At 50.4% G+C, this 22,460-nt stretch overlaps 1 protein-coding gene across 1 annotated transcript in view; it reads left to right on the plus strand.

Annotated features, from left to right (window-relative positions):
* Window positions 1–236: 236 nt before the first annotated feature.
* Window positions 237–22,460, plus strand: part of jarid2b (jumonji and AT-rich interaction domain containing 2b) — a 102,250-nt gene continuing 80,026 nt past the window's right edge. The window contains 1 exon segment of the mRNA XM_084454922.1: window positions 237–734. Within this exon segment, the coding sequence (XP_084311048.1) occupies window positions 690–734 (45 nt within the window). The 5' untranslated portion in view covers window positions 237–689.

Genomic DNA, 22,460 nt, shown 5'->3' on the forward strand with positions numbered 1-22,460 from the left:
GAACCGAAAGGAAGGCAAATTACTGAAGATGAAGGGAAACCACTGATATGCCTACATTTTATTCAGTTCCCGGCGTGGAGGAATATTTTCCCCCGGTCCCTAGCAAAGCGGGGTTTTAAAGTTACCGCTGTCCATGGTGACGGATGTGATAGGCTAAATGGGGTGTGGGGAGGGGGGAGAGAGAGAGAGAAGCTCGCCTTGTTCAGAATAGCAGTGCTGCTGGAGAGTTCACTCGTCGTCTGCAAGCTCCAGCCAAAACGTGACATCAAACCTTTTTTATTTTATTTATTTCATTCGCTTTAAACATCCACTTGAAACAAGATGTGACTCTTTTCGGGCAACATTGCTTTCATCCTGAACATTAATGTCGTTCAACACAGCCGAGACCGAGAGCAAAACGCCGAGCTGCGAATGGAAGTTATTGTTGTGAATTGTTTTGACTATGTTATGCCGAAGTGAGTTTTGTTTTTGCCCGTCTCTTTTCGTTGTTGACCTCTAATTTGGGATTTATCGACGATATCAAACTCTTCGAGGGAAACACAGAAGAAGGATTCTGCAAAGCCAGCAAGCTTAGGCTACATCAGACCAGGGGATTTAAATCGTATTTGGTGTGCTCCGGGAGAGGCGAGAGTCAGAGAAAGAAATTCATGTGGCCATTCTCTTTATAGCGAAACATTTTGGATTGCAGAATGAGCAAAGAAAGACCTAAGAGGAATATCATCCAAAAGAAATACGTGAGTAGAGTGCTTACATATATCCTATCTGTTCAATGTGCAAAAATGAATCCCCCCTCGCAAGTTTGACCGTTCTAATCGCCTGTTTTGATGAAAATGCATAAACTTTCATCACGGACGGTGAAGGTTACCACTACACAGCTGTATCCTATTTGGGTCAAATTGCCTTATAGATGTTCAAGTTCTCGAATGTGTTAACACTTTGGTATGTTAGATTTAAAGGGACAATGATATTTATCCAGTGTCTGTGCTGCTTCATGTCTTCAACATCAGACATTTTATTCAACATTTGGTGGTGGCTGGAAAGCCATGCGATTTTTCGAGTGATGGGCCTTGCTATTTATGAAATTAGGGGTTTCGCCATGTGTCAGGTTTCTCGATGAATGTTAAAATGACCATAGAAACAACCTAATTGTTTTCAGAATGGCTTTGTTAGCTCACCACATAGCTTCTATTCAGAGCAGGGAAGACAGCCATATCGGCCATGGTTTGGCTCAGCCATTCCGGCTTCCATTACCCCCATGCTGGGCATTCTCTCTTAGTGTTTGCGGTGTTGGAGAGATATTACTACCTATTTGCAGTTGTGATTTACGTGACATGGGTGTCGCAAGTTTTGATGTAGGTTACCTGCTCTGAGAGAGAGTACATACTGTGACTAATTTTCTCCTGACACAGAGGGAGCGAGAGCTTCAAAAGGGGGTCACGCAATTTCACATTTCCATTCGATTAACTGCACTTGATTCATAGTGGGGGACGCTCGCAAGTTGGGGCACTCTCGGGGTGTCCGTCTGTGTTTGTTTGCCTGTATGCAATTGATACGGAGTAGATTTGTCATCGTTTTAGCTTCGTTTTGCACGTCTCCCTGTGACCTCTGCGCACGGATAGAAAAGGCTACATGGCAGCTGCCGAAGCTCGCTGAGCTATGATTTTAAAGCCTCTCTCTCGGACATTAATACTCGGGGATCTGCGGATAATCGTTTAAGCATCGGCTACAAGACCCCCTGAATGCACGCTGAACGACATGTCCCGGGGTGGTGGAAGGGTGTCATTTGAAGGAGGCAGTGTCTCAGTCGCATTGCAGAGGTTCATGTGTAAAGCAGTAGGCAAAAGCAAGAAGCAACCATTTTCTTTCTGCAAGTCGGCTACCCCAATGTACCGGCGAAATTTGTAGGGGGCAATACTAATTTTGGCCACTTCGATGGTTTTTCTTTCTCGGTCGTGTAGCACATAGCCCACACCTGGCTATCTTCCACGAGGGGGAGTTTACCAGCGTGAATTAAACAAAAGCTCTAGCTATAGTCTCTCACTGAATCGATCAGCAGATTGCTTGGCCAAGTTACCTTGTAGCATCCAACCCTGGAGTTACTACGGCGGAGCTCGTTCCGTGCGTGAGGCTGAAACATTACAATAGTTGCAATGCACTATTGAAGAAAGAGGCACACTTGCGTTTAATTGCACGCCAGGCATATCACTTATGTCAAGCGTTTTCAATTGGACATAAAGTCACTGTGGCCCCCTCACCCCCCACACACACACTTTTTTTGAGCCAGCATTTTGGGAGCGTAGAAAAAGGCTCCGCTTCACTTCAAAGTGTATTTTGAAGTCACGAACTATGGCTGATTATCGTAGTCGCCGAGGAAAGTCAAAAGAATTTCGTAGGCTACTGAGCAACAGGTCAGGGGAGGAACAATTAAAAGGTTGATTCGGGGTTGTGACGTCATAAAGCTATTTGTATTCATGCATTGCGACCCACTTTTACTTCTTCTAAACAAACATTTTGGGTTCTCTGTGTTTGTTATTAGTGTCACACAAGATCTTGATTTTGATCATAACATAGTTCGGTTGGTATGCGGATAACTTTACCCTAAAACATACTTTTCTATTTAACTTGCGGTCCTTTGAGTCCCCACGTGTAGCCTAACAAATCATAATCCTTCCCAGGCCTATTTGAGGCTTTTTGTGGTCTAATGTTGCACACAAGATTATACTTGTTCTTAATCAAATATATTATTGTAGAAACCTTCAGTTTCTTTAGTACAAATATGCACATTTATTTTCTGCTACAATTGATTGTTTTGCTGATGAAGCATTTTACATCTGCGTTGTAGCCCAGTAGCCTTTGTGAAGAAACATTTAGATGGTCACTTTCAATGGCCAGAATTCTACCCATTTATTACAAATGTCGAAGCTCTCTTAGAACAGCTGGCGGTGTCAGTCTGGCCGATTTTAACCACTGTTTTTATATTCAGTGGCTTTTTCTTCAGCAGGCCCCTCTTGTCCTGTAACCTCATTTCATTGCATATCGACCTGCCAAGCAGGCCTACACGTGTCCTACGTTTTGATTTAGTCTTTTCTCTGTCAAACATTTTGAACTTCAATTGCAGTGCAAGCAACTGGAGCAGACCCCCGACTTTCTACTTTGGAAACTGAGTGAGCAGCATATTTCCAACCGACAGTGTTGACTTCTAAAGTTGGACATGGCTATTTTTACGGCCTATTCTTGACTTTGTGTGTAATTATAGATCGGCGGTGCAGGGGGGGCTGGGATATTTAGTGTGTGTGCGCGTGCCCGTGTGTGGAATTGGCCCGCACAGAGCACCACTTGTCACATCTGCCGAGGCGTAGCAGCTGTGGTGAAGTCTGGTCGGACCAAACCAGGCGAACAACAAAACAACAACCTGGAGTAGGAGTCCCGCGGGTCCGCGCTCAGAGCAGAACCCCGGCCCCCTCCCATTTAACCCCCCCTTAATTAGCGTAAGACAATTATACATGCTTGGCTTAACCATTTCCCCTGGAACATGGGTGTGTGTTGTTATCCACCCCCCCTCCCCGACACATAGGCCTACACACACACACACACACACCATCCACGAATGTTAATACAATTCATCAGTTATGAAAAAAAGAGCCGTTAATAAAAGTAAACAAGGCGACACCATTATGGTCTCCCATGATTGATAGACCCCACATTGAAACAAGTTAGAGGAAAAACAAGCAGAAATTGCTTTTCAGTTTGTAGTATGGCTCATTAATGGCTTTTCCTGGCAATCTGACAGACATTTTGAGGCATACTCTCTCTGTTTCTCTCTCTCTCTCTCTCTCTTTTTCTTCCTCCCTCTCTCTCTTTTTCTTCCTACCTATCTCGATCCTCTCTATCCTTCCTCTTTAAAATACATAGTTTATTTTTACAGTTGCCTAAGTATGAAATTCATGGACGGGTTTTAAGTTTGGAAAGAGGTTTGTGTTACGACTTGGGTAGCAGCAGTGTTAATGTGTGGCAGTGTCGTTCTGTTTTACTGAACACGCCACAGATGAGAGAGCAGGGGAGAAGAGAGGGAGAGGAAGAAGGAGAGAGAGTGGTGTGTGTGTGTGTGGGGGGGGGGAGCATATGAGAGCTGAGCAGGGCACGGAGCAGCCAGGGCCATTTTGTGCCGAGTCGGCTGTTCCTGCAGGCTCCAGCTGGGCCTAGGACTCTGATTCACAGCCGTGTGTGTGTGTGTGGGACAAGCACAGCTGCTGCAGGGGCCTTTACAAATGTAAAGAGGCTGTCAGTGTTTGTTTCATCAGGCACACAACTGATGAGGGCCAAGTTGAAAAATCCACTGTTGTGTGTGTGTGTGTGTGTCTGTGTGTGTGTGTGGAGGAAACAAAAATAAAGAGAGCAGAGGGTGCTGAGCAGAGGCAAGCCCCTCCCCCATCAACATGGCCTCCAGCCTGACCATAAGGAGAGAGGTCTCTTTTTGTGTCTTGGCCTGAATGTGCTCCATTTAACCTCAGCATTTGAATGCGAGCGGGCCGCTGCGCTCGTCAGGTGCGGAGCGTGGCGGGGCTCCTGGTTTGACCCGCCGTGGTGCGACCGCCGTTCCGGGGCCAGCGGGACCCCGCGGGGTACAGCGCTCTCCTCGGGCTCGGGCTCACACACTTTCATCACGGTCCACATCTGTGAACTCTCGCACTGTTTGCGGTAGGATTCAATATGACAACACACTCAGGCGCTCGGGATGAAGTTGCCTGAACTTGTAATGTTGTTGCAAGAGGGACCTTTTCTTGTTTTGTAACATTGTAATTGATTTGTAATATTGAGCCTGGAGGTTCTTACACATGAAATGGACAGGGTTTCAAGTGGGCCACTTCACAATTGTGTATATTTCAACACAAACGGCAAAGTCAGGAACAAGTGCACAAAAGTGTTCCCTAGTCTACACAATTGCCAGAGAACCTTCTAAAATAACTCGGAAGAGTTGAAATGTAGCAGCCCTAGATTTTATGTGTCAATAGTTCTGTGGTATTGCACAGCACATTCTTCCAACAAAACCACCCCCCCCACCAGCCCCTCCTCCCGGAGAGAGCGGACCCGTCTGCAGCTCACCGCCGGCCGCCAGATCTCTGGGAAGGAGGCGGAGCTGGCGAGCGCCAGTCCTTTGAAATGCTCTCATATTCATTTATGGATTTACTTTAGGCCGATCGCCGTCATCTGCCAACTGTCATCTGTTTACTGCGGCATTATGGGAGCTCCCTCGACTGTAGGGATGAGACGGTATACCGTAAAACCGTGAACCGCGATATAAAATGTCCACAGTATTAGAACCGTGACATTCCCTGTGTTTACGGTATTACGTTTACGGTATTACACAATAATGCGCTGCTGAAACTTCACATTTCAAGTTGCTTGCAACAGTTAATTTTGTAATTTAATATAAGCTTGCTATTAATAAACTGAGCATAATTACAATCGTGTGTGTTTTCCATCATGTGTTGCACTGTAGTTCCTTCAAAGTAAAATACTTTGAAATACCGTAAACCGTACCGTGTAACTAGATACCGTACCGTACCGTAATGCAAAAATCCATACCGTCTCATCCCTACTCGACTGCCAGGTTTCATTTGGATGGGCGGTGATCAACAAGCCAGCTGATCTCTGCTCTCCCTCGCCTCCTCTCTATCTCTCAATCCCTCTCTCCCTCCGTTTATCGCCACGTTACGTCACACACAACCCTCCGAACGCCTGTTAAACAATATGAACTTTTGCCTTATCAACCGTTGGCATGGTACAGTTACGCACCACTCCCTTGACAACAGCCAGGGTGGAAAAGGCAGTTTGGACGCAGACTACGCAACTATTAGACATACAAGCGGGGTGTGACGCGCGTTGATGACTCAGGCGGTGAGAAGGTATGGTGTGTCCGTGTGTAATAGTCCGAGCTGAGAGACGTGGTGAGAGACGCCCCCGTGTCACGAACGCCGCGCGCTCCGCCCGCTCTGCGTCTCCGCGCTGCTGCCCCCGCGGGTGTGGAGGGAGAAGGGAGACCGGGACAGCTGGGCAGGCCCTGAGAAGACACAAGCTCTACGTGTGTGTGTGTGTGTGTGTGTGTGTGAGAGAGAATCAAGTTAGGGTTGCCCCCCCCAGGCCCCACCCTTAAGCAGAAAAGAAACTCAGGACCCGAGCTCCTACCGGTGCCCAGTGAGGACATTGTACTTTAGTGTTACAACACAGCCCATTGGTTTAGAAAAACAGAAAACACACACCGTAGTCCCGGAGAGGTGTCGGTTAACGGATGACGTGCCGAATAAAGGAAAGAAACCGCACACTCAAGCTCTCGACGCAGCGAGATTTAATCAACGTTTGGCCTCGCGGCCTTTGTCAGAAAGTCTTGCATCACACCCCGTTATCCAGTGGTCGCCACTAGTCAGGACAGCTAGCAGTAGGCTCTCTGCGCTCAAACCCAGGTTACGGTTTAGCAAGCAGCCTTTCTGCTTTTTACCCCTCACATCCCCAGTCAATCCCACAGCCCCCCCCCACCCCCACCCCACCACCACGGCACCGACTTCTTCACTGGCCCGAGAGCTCAGCCCCTGGGGACGACGAAACGGGATGGTGCTTCTGTCAATATTGATCCACATTATTGCCCTCCCTTACAGTGTGTAACTCGTGTAACTGTACGCTCGCCTAATAGGTGCAATGAGCAGGCAAACACAGTCTTATTAGTGTCCCATTTTAGACCGGTGTACTTTGTAAAAATGTTATTTTCTGTGTATATTATCCTTCTATATTTGTATCGCGTTATCCTATTAGCAGAGTGATTTTATAGCCATTGTATCCATAACACTTTATGACATTAATCACCGAACGGATGAGTTGTTTTTGTACTAAAAGATCCATTTGCATAGTTGTGTTATAGTGCTGGATTTGTTATGATTATTACTTTATTGGACTCAGATTCAGTCTATTTGAATCAGTGGAGCTACACTCATAACCCCAGTAACGGATTACAGGCTTTTGGTTTTCCACCAAGTACAGTAAATCTCTAGTTATCATTCTGGGGGGGGGATATAAGAGTTAGCATCCTCTCTGCCAGGAAGACAGACCTTTGGCCAACCTGCTCATGTTCGACGTCGGCTAATTGTTGCGTCAGCGTGGACTTGGCCAGTGACCGCTTCCCGCGGGCCATCTCATTTGTCGGGAGTGCATAAACGCCGGTAAAGCTAACGGCTTTTCAAATTGAATAACCGTCCCCTTTTGGAATGGCCGTTTGGAGCTGGGCTTGTTGGAGCAGCTCGCCTTGGATGGTTTTGAACGCAGGCTGCATCGGGCCTCCTGCGAGGGAAGTCCTGGTCCAGAATGCCGGCCGCGCTCGGCGCCAGAGCAGCGGTGGGGCTAATGTCCCGGCGCCGCCCCCGAGTCAGCTCTGTGTGAGAGGAGGAGTCAGCTCTGTGAGAGAGGAGGAGTCAGCTCTGTGTGAGAGGAGGATTCAGTCAGCTCTGTGTGAGAGGAGGATTCAGTCAGCTCTGTGTGAGAGGAGGAGTCAGTCAGCTCTGTGTGAGAGGAGGAGTCAGTCAGCTCTGTGTGAGAGGAGGAGTCAGCTCTGTGAGAGGAGGAGTCAGTCAGCTCTGTGTGAGAGGAGGAGTCAGTCAGCTCTCTGTGAGAGGAGGAGTCAGTCAGCTCTCTGTGAGAGGAGGAGTCAGTCAGCTCTGTGTGAGAGGAGGAGTCAGTCAGCTCTGTGTGAGAGGAGGAGTCAGTCAGCTCTGTGTGAGAGGAGGAGTCAGTCAGCTCTGTGTGAGAGGAGGAGTCAGTCAGCTCTGTGTGAGAGGAGGAGTCAGTCAGCTCTGTGTGAGAAGAGGAGTCAGTCAGCTCTGTGAGAGAGGAGGAGTCAGTCAGCTCTGTGTGAGAGGAGGAGTCGGTCAGCTCTGTGTGAGAGGAGGAGTCAGTCAGCTCTGTGAGAGAGGAGTCAGTCAGCTCTGTGAGAGAGGAGTCAGTCAGCTCTGTGAGAGAGGAGGAGTCAGTCAGCTCTGTGAGAGAGGAGGAGTCAGTCAGCTCTGTGAGAGAGGAGGAGTCAGTCAGCTCTGTGTGAGAGGAGGAGTCAGCTCTGTGAGAGAGGAGGAGTCAGTCAGCTCTGTGTGAGAGGAGGAGTCAGCTCTGTGTGTGAGGAGGAGTCAGTCAGCTCTGTGTGAGGAGGAGTCAGTCAGCTCTGTGTGAGAGGAGGAGGCAGCTCTGTGTGAGAGGAGGAGTCAGTCAGCTCTGTGAGAGGAGCAGTCAGCTCTGTGTGAGAGGAGTCAGCTCTGTGAGGGGAGGAGTCAGCTCTGTGAGAGGAGGAGTCAGCTCTGTGTGAAAGGAGGAGTCAGTCAGCTCTGTGTGAGAGGAGGAGTCAGTCAGCTCTGTGTGAGAGGAGGAGTCAGTCAGCTCTGTGTGAGAGGAGGAGTCAGTCAGCTCTGTGTGAGAGGAGGAGTCAGTCAGCTCTGTGTGAGAGGAGGAGTCAGTCAGCTCTGTGAGAGGAGGAGTCAGTCAGCTCTGTGTGAGAGGAGGAGTCAGTCAGCTCTGTGAGGAGGAGTCAGCTCTGTGTGAGAAGAGGAGTCAGTCAGCTCTGTGTGAGCAGCGTCCTTCAGAGCGACGGGCGGATGAGGGCGGGGGGACAGCGGAACAGAGGATCAGCTCAGTCAGGTACAGAGGAACAGCCCCCCTCGCTCCCCCCACCGTGAGAAACGCCCCCCATCGCCTGCTCCATCCCGTCGTCACGGGAGACCGAGCGAACCCCCTCATCCATTCGGCGTCGTTACTCAGCGGCGCTGTGAAGAGGCGCGGCGGCCGTCCGTAGGGGCGCTCTGTCTCTCTCTGTCCCTGCTCGGCCGCTAGCTCGCCCCACAGATCTCGCCGTGGGAAACCGCCGAGGAGGGGTCGGCGGCCGGATCGGCGCTGCGCTTTCGGCGCCTTTATATGCGTGCGCGCGTGCGCGTGTGGGAAGCGTCCGTTTCGCGGCGGAGCGGCGTCCTGCGCTCGGTGCTTTCTCCCTCCGCTCTCCGGCGCTGCTCTGCTCCACGTCACCCCCCCCCCCCCCCCTCCCATCCCTCATTTTGTTTTGTTTCGCGCTGCCAAAGGAAACTCTGGAAGCTTCCCCAGTTTGATCTGCTACAGCTGGAACCTCTGACTGTGTGAATTCCTCTCGTTCGCTCTCTCTTTTTCTCTCTCTCGATCCCCCTCACAGTCTCTCACACCGAAACGCACTCAAACACACACTTTTTTCTCTTTCTCAGTCTCTCTCCCTCTCCCTCTCTCTCACCTAGAGTCCATCCCTTGTCTTAACAGTAGCAAACTGTATGCCGTCTGTCTGAAAACGTAGAGCAACGCAGGCGTCCTTGTCTGTAAGGGTCTTATGAGTAATGCTCATTGTCTATTCATGCATCTAGTCTAATAAAAAACAGTGATTGTCAGACAAGTGCTTGGCAACTCCCATCCATTCCTTTCCATTTCTCCTTTTAGCACAGTGGGGAGGTTTTAATGCTGCTTCCAGATGTTGGGACTTTTCTCCAGGCCCCACAGCCTGGGGCTGGAGTGTTTGGCAGACCTAGGGAAGGGAGCCAAATCCTGGGTTGTAAGCCTACCCAGCCTGCCCCCCTCTGACCCTGGATCCAATAACTGCTCCACAGGCGCACCCCTCGAAAAACCACGACCTACCTGTGACCGTCCGTGGCAAATTTCACAGGATGGAGACCATCAAATGGGATTTAGTCTCAGGTTGGAATTTCAACGTCCATCAAGCAAGATGGGCAGTTATTGTGGCCTAGGTGACCTGGTAGAATATGATTGAGTGAAGTCAGTCAAGGGAGGAAGCTTTGCTATGTGAACACAGTTTGGAGATCACCTAACAATGATCGAAAATCTTTTTTTTTTAAATGCACCATTTCTGTCAAAGGGGGCCTAACTACCCCGTTTCCATAGCAACTGCCATGGTTTGCCTTATTATTATTTTTTAAACAGGCACTCGAGCGTCTGAAAATGGAAAATAGCACATGACTTAAGTTAGATTCTTGAAGTCATCCGATTCCAGTTTTGGGGAAACCATAAACGTCTTTGATGCTTATGAGACACTACAGAGTCAATGTCTGAAGCGTGCGTCTTGCACTGAATACCCCACCAAATAAAACACGTCCCCCACAGTTGGCAGTGCTCGGCCCGTACTGAAACCACGCGGCGTCTGAAGATCCCGACTCGCTATGATGTGCAATACATGGATGTCCCTCAATTCTGAATGTTCTTGTTGTGAGGATCTCCCATGTGTCCCAGCATACAATCCTACATAAGCCTCTTTTAGTAAGTCAGGCGTTTACTGTGTTCTTCAGGTTGAGTCAGGTCTGTTCACATCCAAACCACAAGCTCTTCCTCCGCCACAGGAAGTCACTTCAATTGGAATAACAACGTGATGTCATTCAGTCATTTGCTGCCCACTCCTACTCGTCATGACTTCTGAGGCTGGGATGGAAATGCAGTCTGTTCCTTTACTGGTCTGTGATTGGTCTGCTAGAACCCCCTTTATAACTCTGATGACTTGACGACTTGGGCCTTTTATTCTTGGGACGCATGTTCGTTTGTTGCAGCCGTGTCATAAACGCTCTTTCCCGACTCTCTATCACACTTTGTGGTCAGGTGTCGCTCGAAAAAGTGCTCTTTGAACTCAAGCTTATTTTACCTGGTTAAATAAAGGTAAAAAAAAGACAATAAAAATAACCACCAAAACAGCAGCCACAGACGAGGTGAAAATCATCAAACTTGGTACCTGGAAGATTTTTTTGTTTTTAAGAAAATGGAAAAAAAAAAAAAGATGGCACACAAGACAACACATGATTTAGGCCTGTTCTACTTCACATACTTGTATACCTGTTCAACACACTACATCTGTCCCTGCCGGCCGCACTACTGAGCTACCTGGTCTGAGAGACAAACGCTCATTTGTCTCCCTTCTTGCGTAGGCTCCCTTTGAGCTCAATTACCTTCCAGAGAGGAGAGGAGGTGGAGGAGGGAGGAGGAGGAGCAGGTCTCTGTCTGCCCTGGCTCCTTCCTACCCCCCTCAATGTGGTGTAATCGGCCCTCATATATCACCATCAATTCTCACCTTCTCCCCCAGCCTGGGGAACATGCCATTATTCACCCCCCCTTAGTCCTCTCCACCTCACACACTTCCTGGGTCTCTCTCTCTCTCTCTCTCTCTCTCTCTCTCTCTCTCTCTGCATCCCTCCCTCCCTCTCGACCCCTTTTTAGGGCCTCCCCAAGTCCCCGGCTGCAGGCTCTGCCTTTGTGTGTGTGTGTGTGTGTGTGTGTGTGTGTGTGTGTGTGTGTGTGAGGAGGAGCAAGGGGGGCCGGCCCCGATCTGTGAAGTGAAATCATTTCTTAATTGTGTCTTTCTGCTGCTCGGTGAGGAGCAGAGAGGAGGTAGAACGCCTGGGCCCGGTAGAACCTGAGCTGCTCCTCCTCCTCCTAGGACACCTGGCTGGGTTCCTGGAGACCCCCGGGCCCGACAGTCGTCTAGTCGTCTTAAGTTGCCCTCCTCTTTAATACAGGGGTGCGTATGAAACATGAGGTGTGCGTGTGTGTGTCTGTGTGTCTGTGTGTCTGTGTGTGTGTGTGTGTGTGGCCCCGCCCAGCCTTGGGGGGCCTCCCTGTGGGCCAGCAGCAGGCTCAGTCCTCGTCTTCCTGTCAACTGTCAGTTTTCCGCTGCGGTTGCATCCATTACCACCACAGTAACTGGTAATCTCATCTCCCTGACCATCTGCATTACGCTCATCCATCCATCCATCGCTCTGGGCTCGGCCGAGCCCCTCTGAGCCCTGGCGATCTGCATCACGCTCAGCCATCCATCCATTGCTCTGGGCTCGGCCGAGCCCCTGGAAGCCCTGGCGGGCAGATCCACAGCCTCCCTTTGTCCTGGCACCGCACCGCACCACGCCGGCTAGAATACCACCATAGAGAGAGGGTTTGTTCTGTTCTACCCTATCCTGTTTAGTGTCCAAAAAATGAATGTTCAAATTCTAGTTTGTCTAATTAAGTAAAGCTAAATAATTGGTTTTCTTTTTGTGCGTGTTTTTTTTTTTTTACAGTTTTTTTTTTTGTAGAAAAGCCTGAATGTTGGGGACCAGGGCTGATGCATAGCAGCCGTGAGCTCTCCTTCCCCCTGCTCCTGCTCCTGCTCCTGCTCCTGCTCCTGCTCCTGCTCCTGCTCCTGCTCCTGCTCCTGCTCCCTTCCCCCTGCTCCCTGCTCCTGCTCCCTGCTCCCTTCCTCCTGCTCCCTGTTCCTGCTCCCTTCCTCCTGCTCCCTGTTCCTGCTCCCTGCTCCTGCTCCCTGCTCCTGCTCCCTGCTCCTGCTCCCTGCTCCTGCCCTCTCCATAAATCAGCCCCTATAAATTCCAGGCCAGCTAATCGCTAGCCGCTTGACTCATCCACAGTACGGCCTGTCAGTGACCTCCAGCAGGTCAGAGCCATGCTCGCAGAGCTGCGATAAACAGCGACCCGGTCCCTCCACTCCCTCCCTCTCTCCCTCTGCTCACTCCCTCCCCTCCCTCCTTCCACTCCCTCCCTCCGTCCTTCCCTTCCCTCCCTCCCTCCCTCCCTCCCTCCCTTTGCTCCCTCCCTCCCTCCCTTCTTCCATTCCCCCCACTCCCTCCCTCCCTCCCTCCCTCCCTCCCTCCCTCCCTCCCTCCCTCCCTCCCTCCCTCCCAACCCTGGCGGCCAGGGCAGCGCAACGCCAATTCTTGTTTCCTCCGAGCCAGCGGTGTCACATGACGTAACATAATCATTTAGTCTCTCTCTCTGTCTCTCTTCTCTTCTCTGCACTCGGAAAATCCATACAGCCCTCATTTTATGGGCCGTGAATCTGCGGAAGCCATGACCGCACTTAGCGGCTTTCTCTGTTGCCGGAGGAAATACGTCAGAAAATATGGCGGCGGTACCAAAGAGGTCATTTCTGAGTAGCCTGTGTTTGGCTCCGACTTCCAACGGCGGAACTGCTATCGGAATTAAATGAATCCAGCTGATATGACAGTCAGAGCCTTGAGCAACGCTGGGCAGAGCAAACTCAAATTGAATTCCCCCCCCAACTGTCGTCCTTCCTGGAAAGCGCGGCGAGGTCGTACGGGTGACAGGCGAGGCGTCCTGCGTGCGCCGCGTGAACCCTCCGACCCCCCCCCCGACTCTCGGCTGCCGCTCACGGGGGCTGGAGACGCGTCTCCAGCGTCTCTCTGCCGTCGACGCCCGGCCCCTCTGCGCACACACACACACACTCTCCCCCCCCGAGCATTGTGTTCTGCGCTGGCAGTCAGGCTCCTCAGTGACTATGGGATCATGGCCCGGCCCGTCAACCGGCTGGCTTCATCGCTGAGCGGCAGCTTACACCGCCGTGCCCCGTCCTTGGAGCACACACACACACACACACACACACACGCACACACAAGCACAGAGGGTTCGTTTAGTATCATTCATTCAGTGAACTTTCAGCCCCATGAGTTTCTCTATGAAGAATAATAGAACTCCGACCCTCGTGAGAAGTTTCTACCTGTTCCTCATGCGCCTGGATATTTGACTTTGACCAGACCCAACCAGTCGACCTTCATCTCTCCTAGCAGCCTGGCCGCCTGCCTGACCAGACCCAACCAGTCGACCTTCCCCTCTCCTAGCAGCCTGGCCGCCTGCCTGACCAGACCCAACCAGTCGACCTTCACCTCTCCTAGCAGGCTGGCCGCCTGCCTGCCGCTCATCTCCCAACAACTAAACATCGAGAGGCCAAGCCCAGAGCGCAGAGCTCGACGCCGGTTTACTTTCAACGCGCTCGCCCTCCCCCCGCAGAGACGCCAGCCTAAACCTTCCGTCTGGTTTTTCTACCGCGGCACCCCCGCGAAATGAATTCGCAGAAAAGTCAGCGTGTCCGTCTGCAGCGCCGCCGCCATCTGCATGTGATTTCCCTAAACGAGCACGTTGATGTATGAACGGGCTGTCATATGGACGGGGTGGAGAGAGAGCAAAAGCACCCTTCACATCTGGTTTGCTCTTCCGGGTCGCGGGGTTGCTCGTTCCACACCGGGCGCCAACATACAGGAACTGGTCAACTGTTGTTGTTGGTTCAACTGTGTCAAACTGATTGCAGAAACTGGTTGACCAATTAAGTGACCAATTACAAGTCCCAATGATATACTAGACTTGTGCTTACTGTTATGTTTCTCTGATGGCTGTTTGGAAGTGTGTGGCTCATGTCATCCAGCGTCACTGAGTTGACGTTCTACTGGACCTGCTCAGGCTGGTAGTTTCAGGGCCGAACCCTAACGGGGAAGAGCGGGTGGATGAATGCCTCGAACACAAGGCGTCTCTCTCAAAGGCCTTGGGGAAGAGGAACGGGACATTGAATAGCTGTAGCTGAATGAAGAGTGATTCTTTGGAGATGTAGTCACATTGTGCTATTCTCATTCTCTCTCTCTCTCTCCCTCCCTCTCTCTCTCTCTCTCTCTTCCCCCCCCTCTCTCTCTCATTCTCTCTCTCTCTTCCCCCCCCCCTCTCTCTCTCTCTCTCTCTCTTCCCCCCCTCTCTCTCTATCTCTCCCTCTCTCTCTCTCTCTCTCTCTCTCTCTCTCTCTCTCCCCCTCCATCTTGTCCATGCTGCGGTAGCTGTGCTGGATGTTCAGGGGCTAGTGGAACCCAGAGAAGAACGCATGTTTTCAGTAGGTCGTGTGTGAGAGAGAGAGAGTATAAGACAGAGAGACTGTGTGTGTGCGTGTGCGCGAGAGAGACAGCGTGGAAGAACCGCAGGTGTTCTGGAGCCATACAGCCTGGTCAGCCATGCGTTGCCCCCAACTGTATGGTAATTTGTGATGCCAGTGATCCACCCTGGAAAAATTAAACCAGATGGCAACACCTATCTGGAAAACACCTGGAACATCTCTGCTTTGTTACCAAGTCCAGGGGAGGAGGTCATTTTCGGTGCTGCGCACTCGTTCATTAGTTAGTTTGTTCGTTGTCAGCAGGATTATGCAGAAACTACCGGACCGATTTTCATGAAACTTACTGGACAGGTGTAGCACGGGTCAACTTAGAACCTGTTCCATTTTGAAGTGGATCGGAACAACGGGGCAGATCCACAATTAAATGTATTACGTTCGTTAAAATTGCCAGATGGACCAGAGCAGCACTTACGGGTACTTCACAATGTTTAATGCATCCATGACACACTCAGCTTCTGGCTAGGTAACGTTAGCTATTAATAGCATGCTGTGGAGTAGCCTATTGATTCAGTTAGTTAGCTACCTAGCTAATTTGCAAGTATTGGCCTAGGACAGAAATAACTGAATGATGGCGAAGATCAACTGCTTTGAATTAGCGTGTTATGCTCATAGCTAGCTAGCACTAGATTCGTCCTGTCATATCTAGCTAGCTAGGTAGCTGAGATACAGCAGAGGTGAAGAGCACCTGTTCAGCTGACCCCAACTGTGTCAAACCTAGTGCTCATAAACTGCAACGGTGATGCACCAACAGTATATTTGTCTCCTCTAAGCAGTGGTGTAGTGGAGGGTATACAGAGGTACAACGAGTACACCTACTGTACTTCTTTATCCATGGAACCATAGTATATCCACTTCTTTGAACACCACTAATGTAAAAACTACACTATACCCACTTCTTTAGTCACCACTACACCCTTGCCTCTTAAGTATCCGTACTGTAATGCCACTGTATATGCTGACAACATGCACCATGGGCAGAGCTCTGCGCCTTGCGAGTTCCCTTCTGGTATTTGCCGTGCTTCACGTATAATTAAAGTCAGTGTACTCGTGCTGAGATCAATACGTATTTGTATTGTTCTTCAAGAGAAACAAAGGATGAAGGCGGCATTTTTGCTAGACCCAAGGTCAAAGAGGCTTGAAGTGTTGTGTCTGATATGATTACAAAAGGAGGATGGGACTGGAGGATTGCCAAGTCCTCTGTATCCGTATGGAGTGTGTTTTTCTGAATGAAGGCCTTACTTTAAAATTCCTGTGAAAAAACTCAAGGTCCCCGGGACAAAAGCTGTGTGCGTGCGCGCGTGTGCGCATGCGCGAATAGAAAGCAGTGAGACAGCTGTACCCTGATAGAAAAAATAGTTTCTTGGTTAAGAGGGTGGAGAGAGAGAACATTTTGAATGATGGAGCAAAAAATAAGTCATGTTAACATCTAAACACAGAGAATGCAGACAGTTCACAGAGCACCTCATTCTGTTTTTGCTTAATAATACACGCGCACACGCGCACACACACAAGATGGCTGAGCCTGCCTGTCAGGCTGCTGTTGACGCCTCTTCTTACAGAAGGGGGCCTCTCTTTGTTGCCGGCTCGCTACAGGAAGGAGGGAAGAGCAGGGAGATGGAGGAGGGAGGGAGGGAGGGAGGCCGGGGGAAGGGGAGAGTAGGCCCCTGACAACCACACTTACCCCCCCCCCCCCCCCCCCCAACACCAAACACAACATTGACTCCACCTGGCCGGCTGGCGAAAGCGGAGTTGGTGAGTGTAAATGTTGAGCTAGCCCTTTAGCGTGTGTGTGTAGATGTTGAGCTAGCCCTTTAGCGTGTGTGTGTAAGTGTTGAGCTAGCCCTTTAGCGTGTGTGTGTAAGTGTTGAGCTAGCCCTTTAGCGTGTGTGTGTGTAAGTGTTGAGCTAGCCCTTTAGCGTGTCTGTGTGCATCTGCTTGTCGCCTCCGTCTGTGAGTGAGGACTGAGAAGTAGGTCAGACCAAAGGCCTGGTTCAACCCTGCAGAGCAGCAGAGTACAGCAGAGCAATAGAGCAGCAGAACGGAGCAGTGGAGCAGCAGAACGGAGCAGTAGAGCAGTAGAGCAGCAGAACGGAGCAGTGCAGCAGAGTAGAGCAGCAGAGTAGAGCAGCAGTAGAGGAGCAGAGCAGTAGAGTAGAGGAGCAGAGCAGTAGAGTAGAGGAGCAGAGCAGTAGAGTAGTAGAGCAGTAGGGTAGAGTAGAGCAGTAGAGTAGAGGAGCAGAGCAGTAGAGGAGCAGAGCAGTAGAGTAGTAGAGCAGTAGGGCAGAGCAGCAGGGCAGTAGAGTAGAGGAGCAGAGCAGTAGGGCAGAGCAGTAGAGTAGAGCAGTAGAACAGAGCAGCAGAGCAGTAGAACGGAGCAGCAGAGCAGCAGAGCGTGTACGAGGTGCTCGTGTTTTCTCTTCTCTCACTCTTGTCTTTCCGTCTGCCGAGAACCCGCTTGACCTCCCACTGCTTCTGTGCCGCCATGCAAGAGGCCCAGGAGGCCGTGCGTGCGCGTGCGCCTGTGTGTGCGCGTGTGTATGAGTGCGTGTGAGAGTGTGTGTGTGTGTGAGTGAACGAACCCCTGGATTTGAGGGCCTGTGAACCCCGGTTTGAGGAATGTTGCGCAGACTCGTGGTGGGGGGGAGAGAGACACAGAGGGAGGGAGGTGGGAGAGAGACAGAGGGAGGGAGGTGGGAGAGGGAGACAGAGGGAGGGAGGTGGGAGAGAGAGACAGAGGGAGGGAGGTGGGAGAGAGAGACAGAGGGAGGGAGGTGGTGGAGAGAGAGACAGAGGGAGGGAGGGAGGTGGGAGAGAGAGAGACACAGACAGAGGGAGGGAGGTGGTGGAGAGAGAGACAGACAGAGGAAGGGAGGGAGGTCGGAGAGAGAGACGGAGGGAGGTGAGAGAGAGAGAGACAGACAGACAGACAGAGGGAGGGAGGTGGTGGGAGAGATGGACGTCAAGTCGTAGACAGGAAGACCGATGGCACGGAGAGGGAGAGAGAGAGGGTTACGTCTGAGACAGAGAGAAAGAGAGAGAGAGAGAGCGAGAGAGAGAGCGCGCGATCGAACGAGTGAGAGAGCAGCATGCTGCTGTTGTCAGGCGGCGGAGGGGTAGAGTGGGCGGAGCCACACCCCCCCCTGGTCCAATCCCTGCCAGGCTTTCCACCCACCCCTGTGCCTGATTGGCAGAGGGGCCGGGCCAGGAGAACAAAGTGGTTTTGATGGGCTAGCGAGTCGGGCTGTGTCGGGCTGGGTGTCTGTGTTCGGGGGGGTTAACAGACTGTCTGCCCCTGGGGAATGTCAGGGGTTTAAATGGCTAATAAGTACAGAAACCAGAGCTGTACATGACACTGTAATGGCTGCCAAATCCCCCCCTGTAGCCTACACTGTACTTACTTTAAAAGCCACTCTGAACTGAGTTTACAAGCCTGTAGTTCACTATGAAATGGCTCAAAGTGGCCCGATACGAATATGAATGATAGAATTCAGTTTGAGTAGAGGTGAGTGCACTGGTACTTTGCGAAAGAGACGTCTGGCATAGAAACAATGTGTGTGGGTCCCTCGTGCTCTTCGGAGGAGGAAGTGTTCCATTGTGTGTGTGTGTGCGTGTGTGTGCGTGTGCGTGCGTGCGTGCTGTATGCCTTTTGCTTGATCCTCAGACATCCTGAACTTCTGAATAGATGATCAGCATGCGCTGTGATCGATGCAGCTAACTACAATGAACGCTGCGGTCGTAATGAACCGTGTGGATAAACTATTGATTCAGAATCCGGGGTGTTTTGCGGCGGCGACCCCGGCGACCCCCCCCCCCCCCACCCCCACGGCCTTTGTGTGTCTTTAGATCAAGATTAATTTGATTGTGGGTCAGAGGCATGTTTGTTGTTGTTGTTTTAAACCAGGCTTGGACTAAAGTCATTCTGACGAGTCCTGGCAAAGCCACTGTAATCATTTAACATGATTCCCACTCAGTGTTTACAGGGCTTACCGGATGCCTACATTTTTAAAATTAAAATAATTTAACGGCACGGCATTGCATTTGGTGTGTCTTTAAAAATGAGTAGTCTGCAGAAATCCGCCTGTTCTAGTAGTGATTCTACTGAGGAAAGAACGTTCTAGTAGTGATTCTACCAGTGGCGGCTGGTGACTCAAAAAACTGAGGAGGACAGGAGGAAGAGAGGCGAACCGCCCATGGGCACCAGGGGGCGCTTTCCCTCAGTCAGTTATTATTTGAAATATCAGCTTTAAAGTGGATTTACAGTAAATTTTAGCATATGAAAAACTGAATAACACTTTCTTTAACTACATGCAGCATTTATTTATCATATTCATGATAAAATATTATAAAACAACAATAAAACATTGTAAGCAATAGTTGTTGTAATGGATTGTAATCTTCTCTAAAGAGAGAAAATAATTGATATTGGTGAGTTGCTGGAGGGATTAGGTGATATATGAAAAATGTTTTTGATTAGGGGACACTGAGGTGTGCTGGCTCTCAAACAGTTTGTTGGCAAATAGATTTGACAACTGGACAATGGAATACGTTACACAGCAAATGCAGTATCCAACAGTTCGCTCATGGCTAGCTAGCAATGGTACAGCTATGGGATTAGCTCATTTGGGTTGCTGTCAAAGCTGCCACTCATGTTGCTATAGCCTACAATTATCAGAACAATATCAACATTCAGTTGAAGGTTTTCCATCCACCCATCCATCACTGGATGAGGAATAAGCACCGCAAAGTGATCAATTCTCATGCAAGCAGGAGCCAGGCTGTGGATTTCTCCGATCCGGTGTTGCGACCCAGTCTCTAGAAATGTTTTGGACGAGTTGCCGTCAGTTTGCGCCTCCAGACAATCTTCTCTCCAAAAACTGAGGAGGACTGTCCTCCCCTGCCTCAATGGATGATCCTCCACTGGATTCTACTGAGGAAGGAACGTTCTAGTAGTGGTTCTACTGAGGAAGGAACGCTCTATGGGACTCTGAAGAAGTCATTAGGATTGTTGTTTTTCTTTCGAGATCACTCGTCGCTGACTCATCACGCACACTTTCACTCAAGTGCGTCACACACTTTCAAAGTTTCAAGTGAAAGTGTGTGACACACCTCGAGTGCTCTCCCGCAACTCAGGAACCCCCATCGGTGGAAACCCCGAGCAAGCATGGCGGACGGACTTCCGATAAGCCGGCCAATGAAATTGCTTGAAACTGCTTAATTATCCATGCCTAATGCAAAGCTGGCCAGAGGATATACAGGGTTTCCTACGGGATGTAGCAGGGGCTTCTCCCTTTGGTGGTCACCAGGGTTCCTCCTGATTAGTTTCATTTCCTCTTTCTGTTCCGCAACCAACAACACCACCCCCAGCTCCTGTGTGTAACCCGTTTGTACCCCCTCCCCCCACATCAAGTGGCCACTCACAATTAGTTCCTGTTTGTAATAAATTAAAATCTATCTTAATGATTTATGTCTGAATGCTGCAAGCCTCTCTCACCTAATGCCATGATTTCTGACTTACCACAATCTCAAATATATGCTTGTCAACATTACTTCAAATAATGATGGTGGCAAAATCACCACGGTGGAAACGACTGTTGGCACAACAGTTCTGCCGTCACATGCTGAAGATAGGACTTGATTTCAACCCGCTACAGTAACACAAAAACAACAAAATTAGACAGATGGGAAAAGACTCAGAAGCGTCGACGTAATAATAGTTTCACACTTAGAAGTGAAACATTTAGAACAGTTCAGGGAGAGCAGTTGGCAAGCCGAGCAGTTAGCACCTCAACCACACGTTCAGTAATCTCATAGGCCCCAACTGCCCCGTCTTAAATAGCTATGGTAATCTGTGTTGGCAGCTGAGCAGGAATAGTTTTAGAAAGTCACCGGAGATCTCCTTTCCCCTTCACCTCCCCCACCGTAGTCTGACAGGAAAACGACCTCAGCAGAGTTCAACCAGTTTCACTATGAATCGAGTGGCAAGAAAAGTGTCACCACTTCAGACGAACAGCGAAAAGGAAAAACTTTCACCCACCTTACGTCATTGCCTTCCAGCAAATAGACCAGTCCCGCAACGGCCCCTCAACATTTGCTCTCTAAGAAGGTGCCACTTTGCTTTCTGTTTTCCCCACCCTAGCCACGAGTAACCAGGACGAGGGACCCTGTAATGACTTTAGCCTGATCCTTAATTCCGTTTGTGCGGACGGTGCCTTGGGGAAGCTACCTCACAGGCGGGCGTGTGGTCGGGAGATTCGGTGAGCAGGGGAACGCTGTCGGTATGGAAACTAAACCTCATCCTACTGTACGGTGCTTCCACTAAATGTAGAGCGTTCCCCTTCGGTGGAAACGGAGCTTCTGAACAATCGTAGAGACACTTGAGGGGAAATGTGGGGGGGAGTCAGAGTATCAGTGGAATCGTGAAGAGTGGAACTCAGTAGCTATAGCTGACTAGCATGTAAAGGCTAGTTACACTAGGATGAGGTACAGTAACGCTCATGTAAAGGGTAGTAGCACTTGGATGAGGTACAGTAACGCTCATGTAAAGGGTAGTAACACTTGGATGAGGTACAGTAACGCTCATGTAAAGGGTAGTAACACTAGGATGAGGTACAGTAACGCTCATGTAAAGGCTAGTAACACTAGGATGAGGTACAGTAGCGCTCATGTAAAGGGTAGTAACACTAGGATGAGGTACAGTAACGCTCATGTAAAGGCTAGTAACACTAGGATGAGGTACAGTAGCGCTCATGTAAAGGGTAGTAACACCAGGATGAGGTACAGTAACGCTCATGTAAAGGGTAGTAACACCAGGATGAGGTACAGTAACGCTCATGTAAAGGGTAGTAACACTAGGATGAGGTACAGTAACGAGCCTGGGTGAGAACATGATGACGAAAGGCCCGCGTTCAGACGTTCATTCCCAGTCGGTTCCCGTCCTCCACAGACCGATGGAGCACCCCTCTCTCTCTCTCTCTCTCTCTCTCTCTCTCTCTCTCTCTCACACTCTCTCTCTCACACTCTCTCTCTCTCTCTCTCTCCCACACTCTCTCCCTCTCTCTCTCTCTCTCTCTCTCTCTCCCCCCCACCCACCCTCTCTCTCTCTGTCACATGGGGGCTGTTCCTCACAATAGCCACACTGTACAGCCTCTCTGCTTCTCCCTGCTGGATTCTTACTGTCGTCTGAATGCAGAGGGAGAATTCCAGGGTAATGTCCCCAGTCCTCATTCTGCAGGGCCCGTACCCCCCCCCACCCCCCGAATGGGAACGGAACATTACACAGTGAACGAGTGATTAGGGTGGGAAAATATGGCCGTCCAGAACGCTCTACACATTTCCTGGCTCGCGTTGCATCGCTCAGAGGTGATGATGCTCCGGAGAGCCAATGACGGGGCAGGACTGGGGATGACTGTGGGAAAAAAAAAAAAAACGGAGGGAGAAAAAAAAAAAGGACAGGCTCTCCTTTTATGCCGTCTGTGCGGTTAGCAGGCTATTGATAATATATAGCTTGGGTTAGTCTGGTTCAGATCAACATCCCACCCCCGGCCACCACTTCCACAAGCTTTGGCACCGCCGAGGAACAGAGCGGTTTGGGAGGGATGGAGGAGGAGGAGGAGGAGGAGGAGGGGGGGGCGGCGGCGGCAGCAGCGGAGGAGGAGAACAAGAGCCACAGCCCCCCCAATTCTCTGGTTGTAGAGGC

The sequence above is a fragment of the Borostomias antarcticus genome (genome assembly GCF_949987555.1).
Source record: "Borostomias antarcticus genome assembly, chromosome: 21".
In the NCBI taxonomy this organism is placed as follows: domain Eukaryota; kingdom Metazoa; phylum Chordata; class Actinopteri; order Stomiiformes; family Stomiidae; genus Borostomias; species Borostomias antarcticus.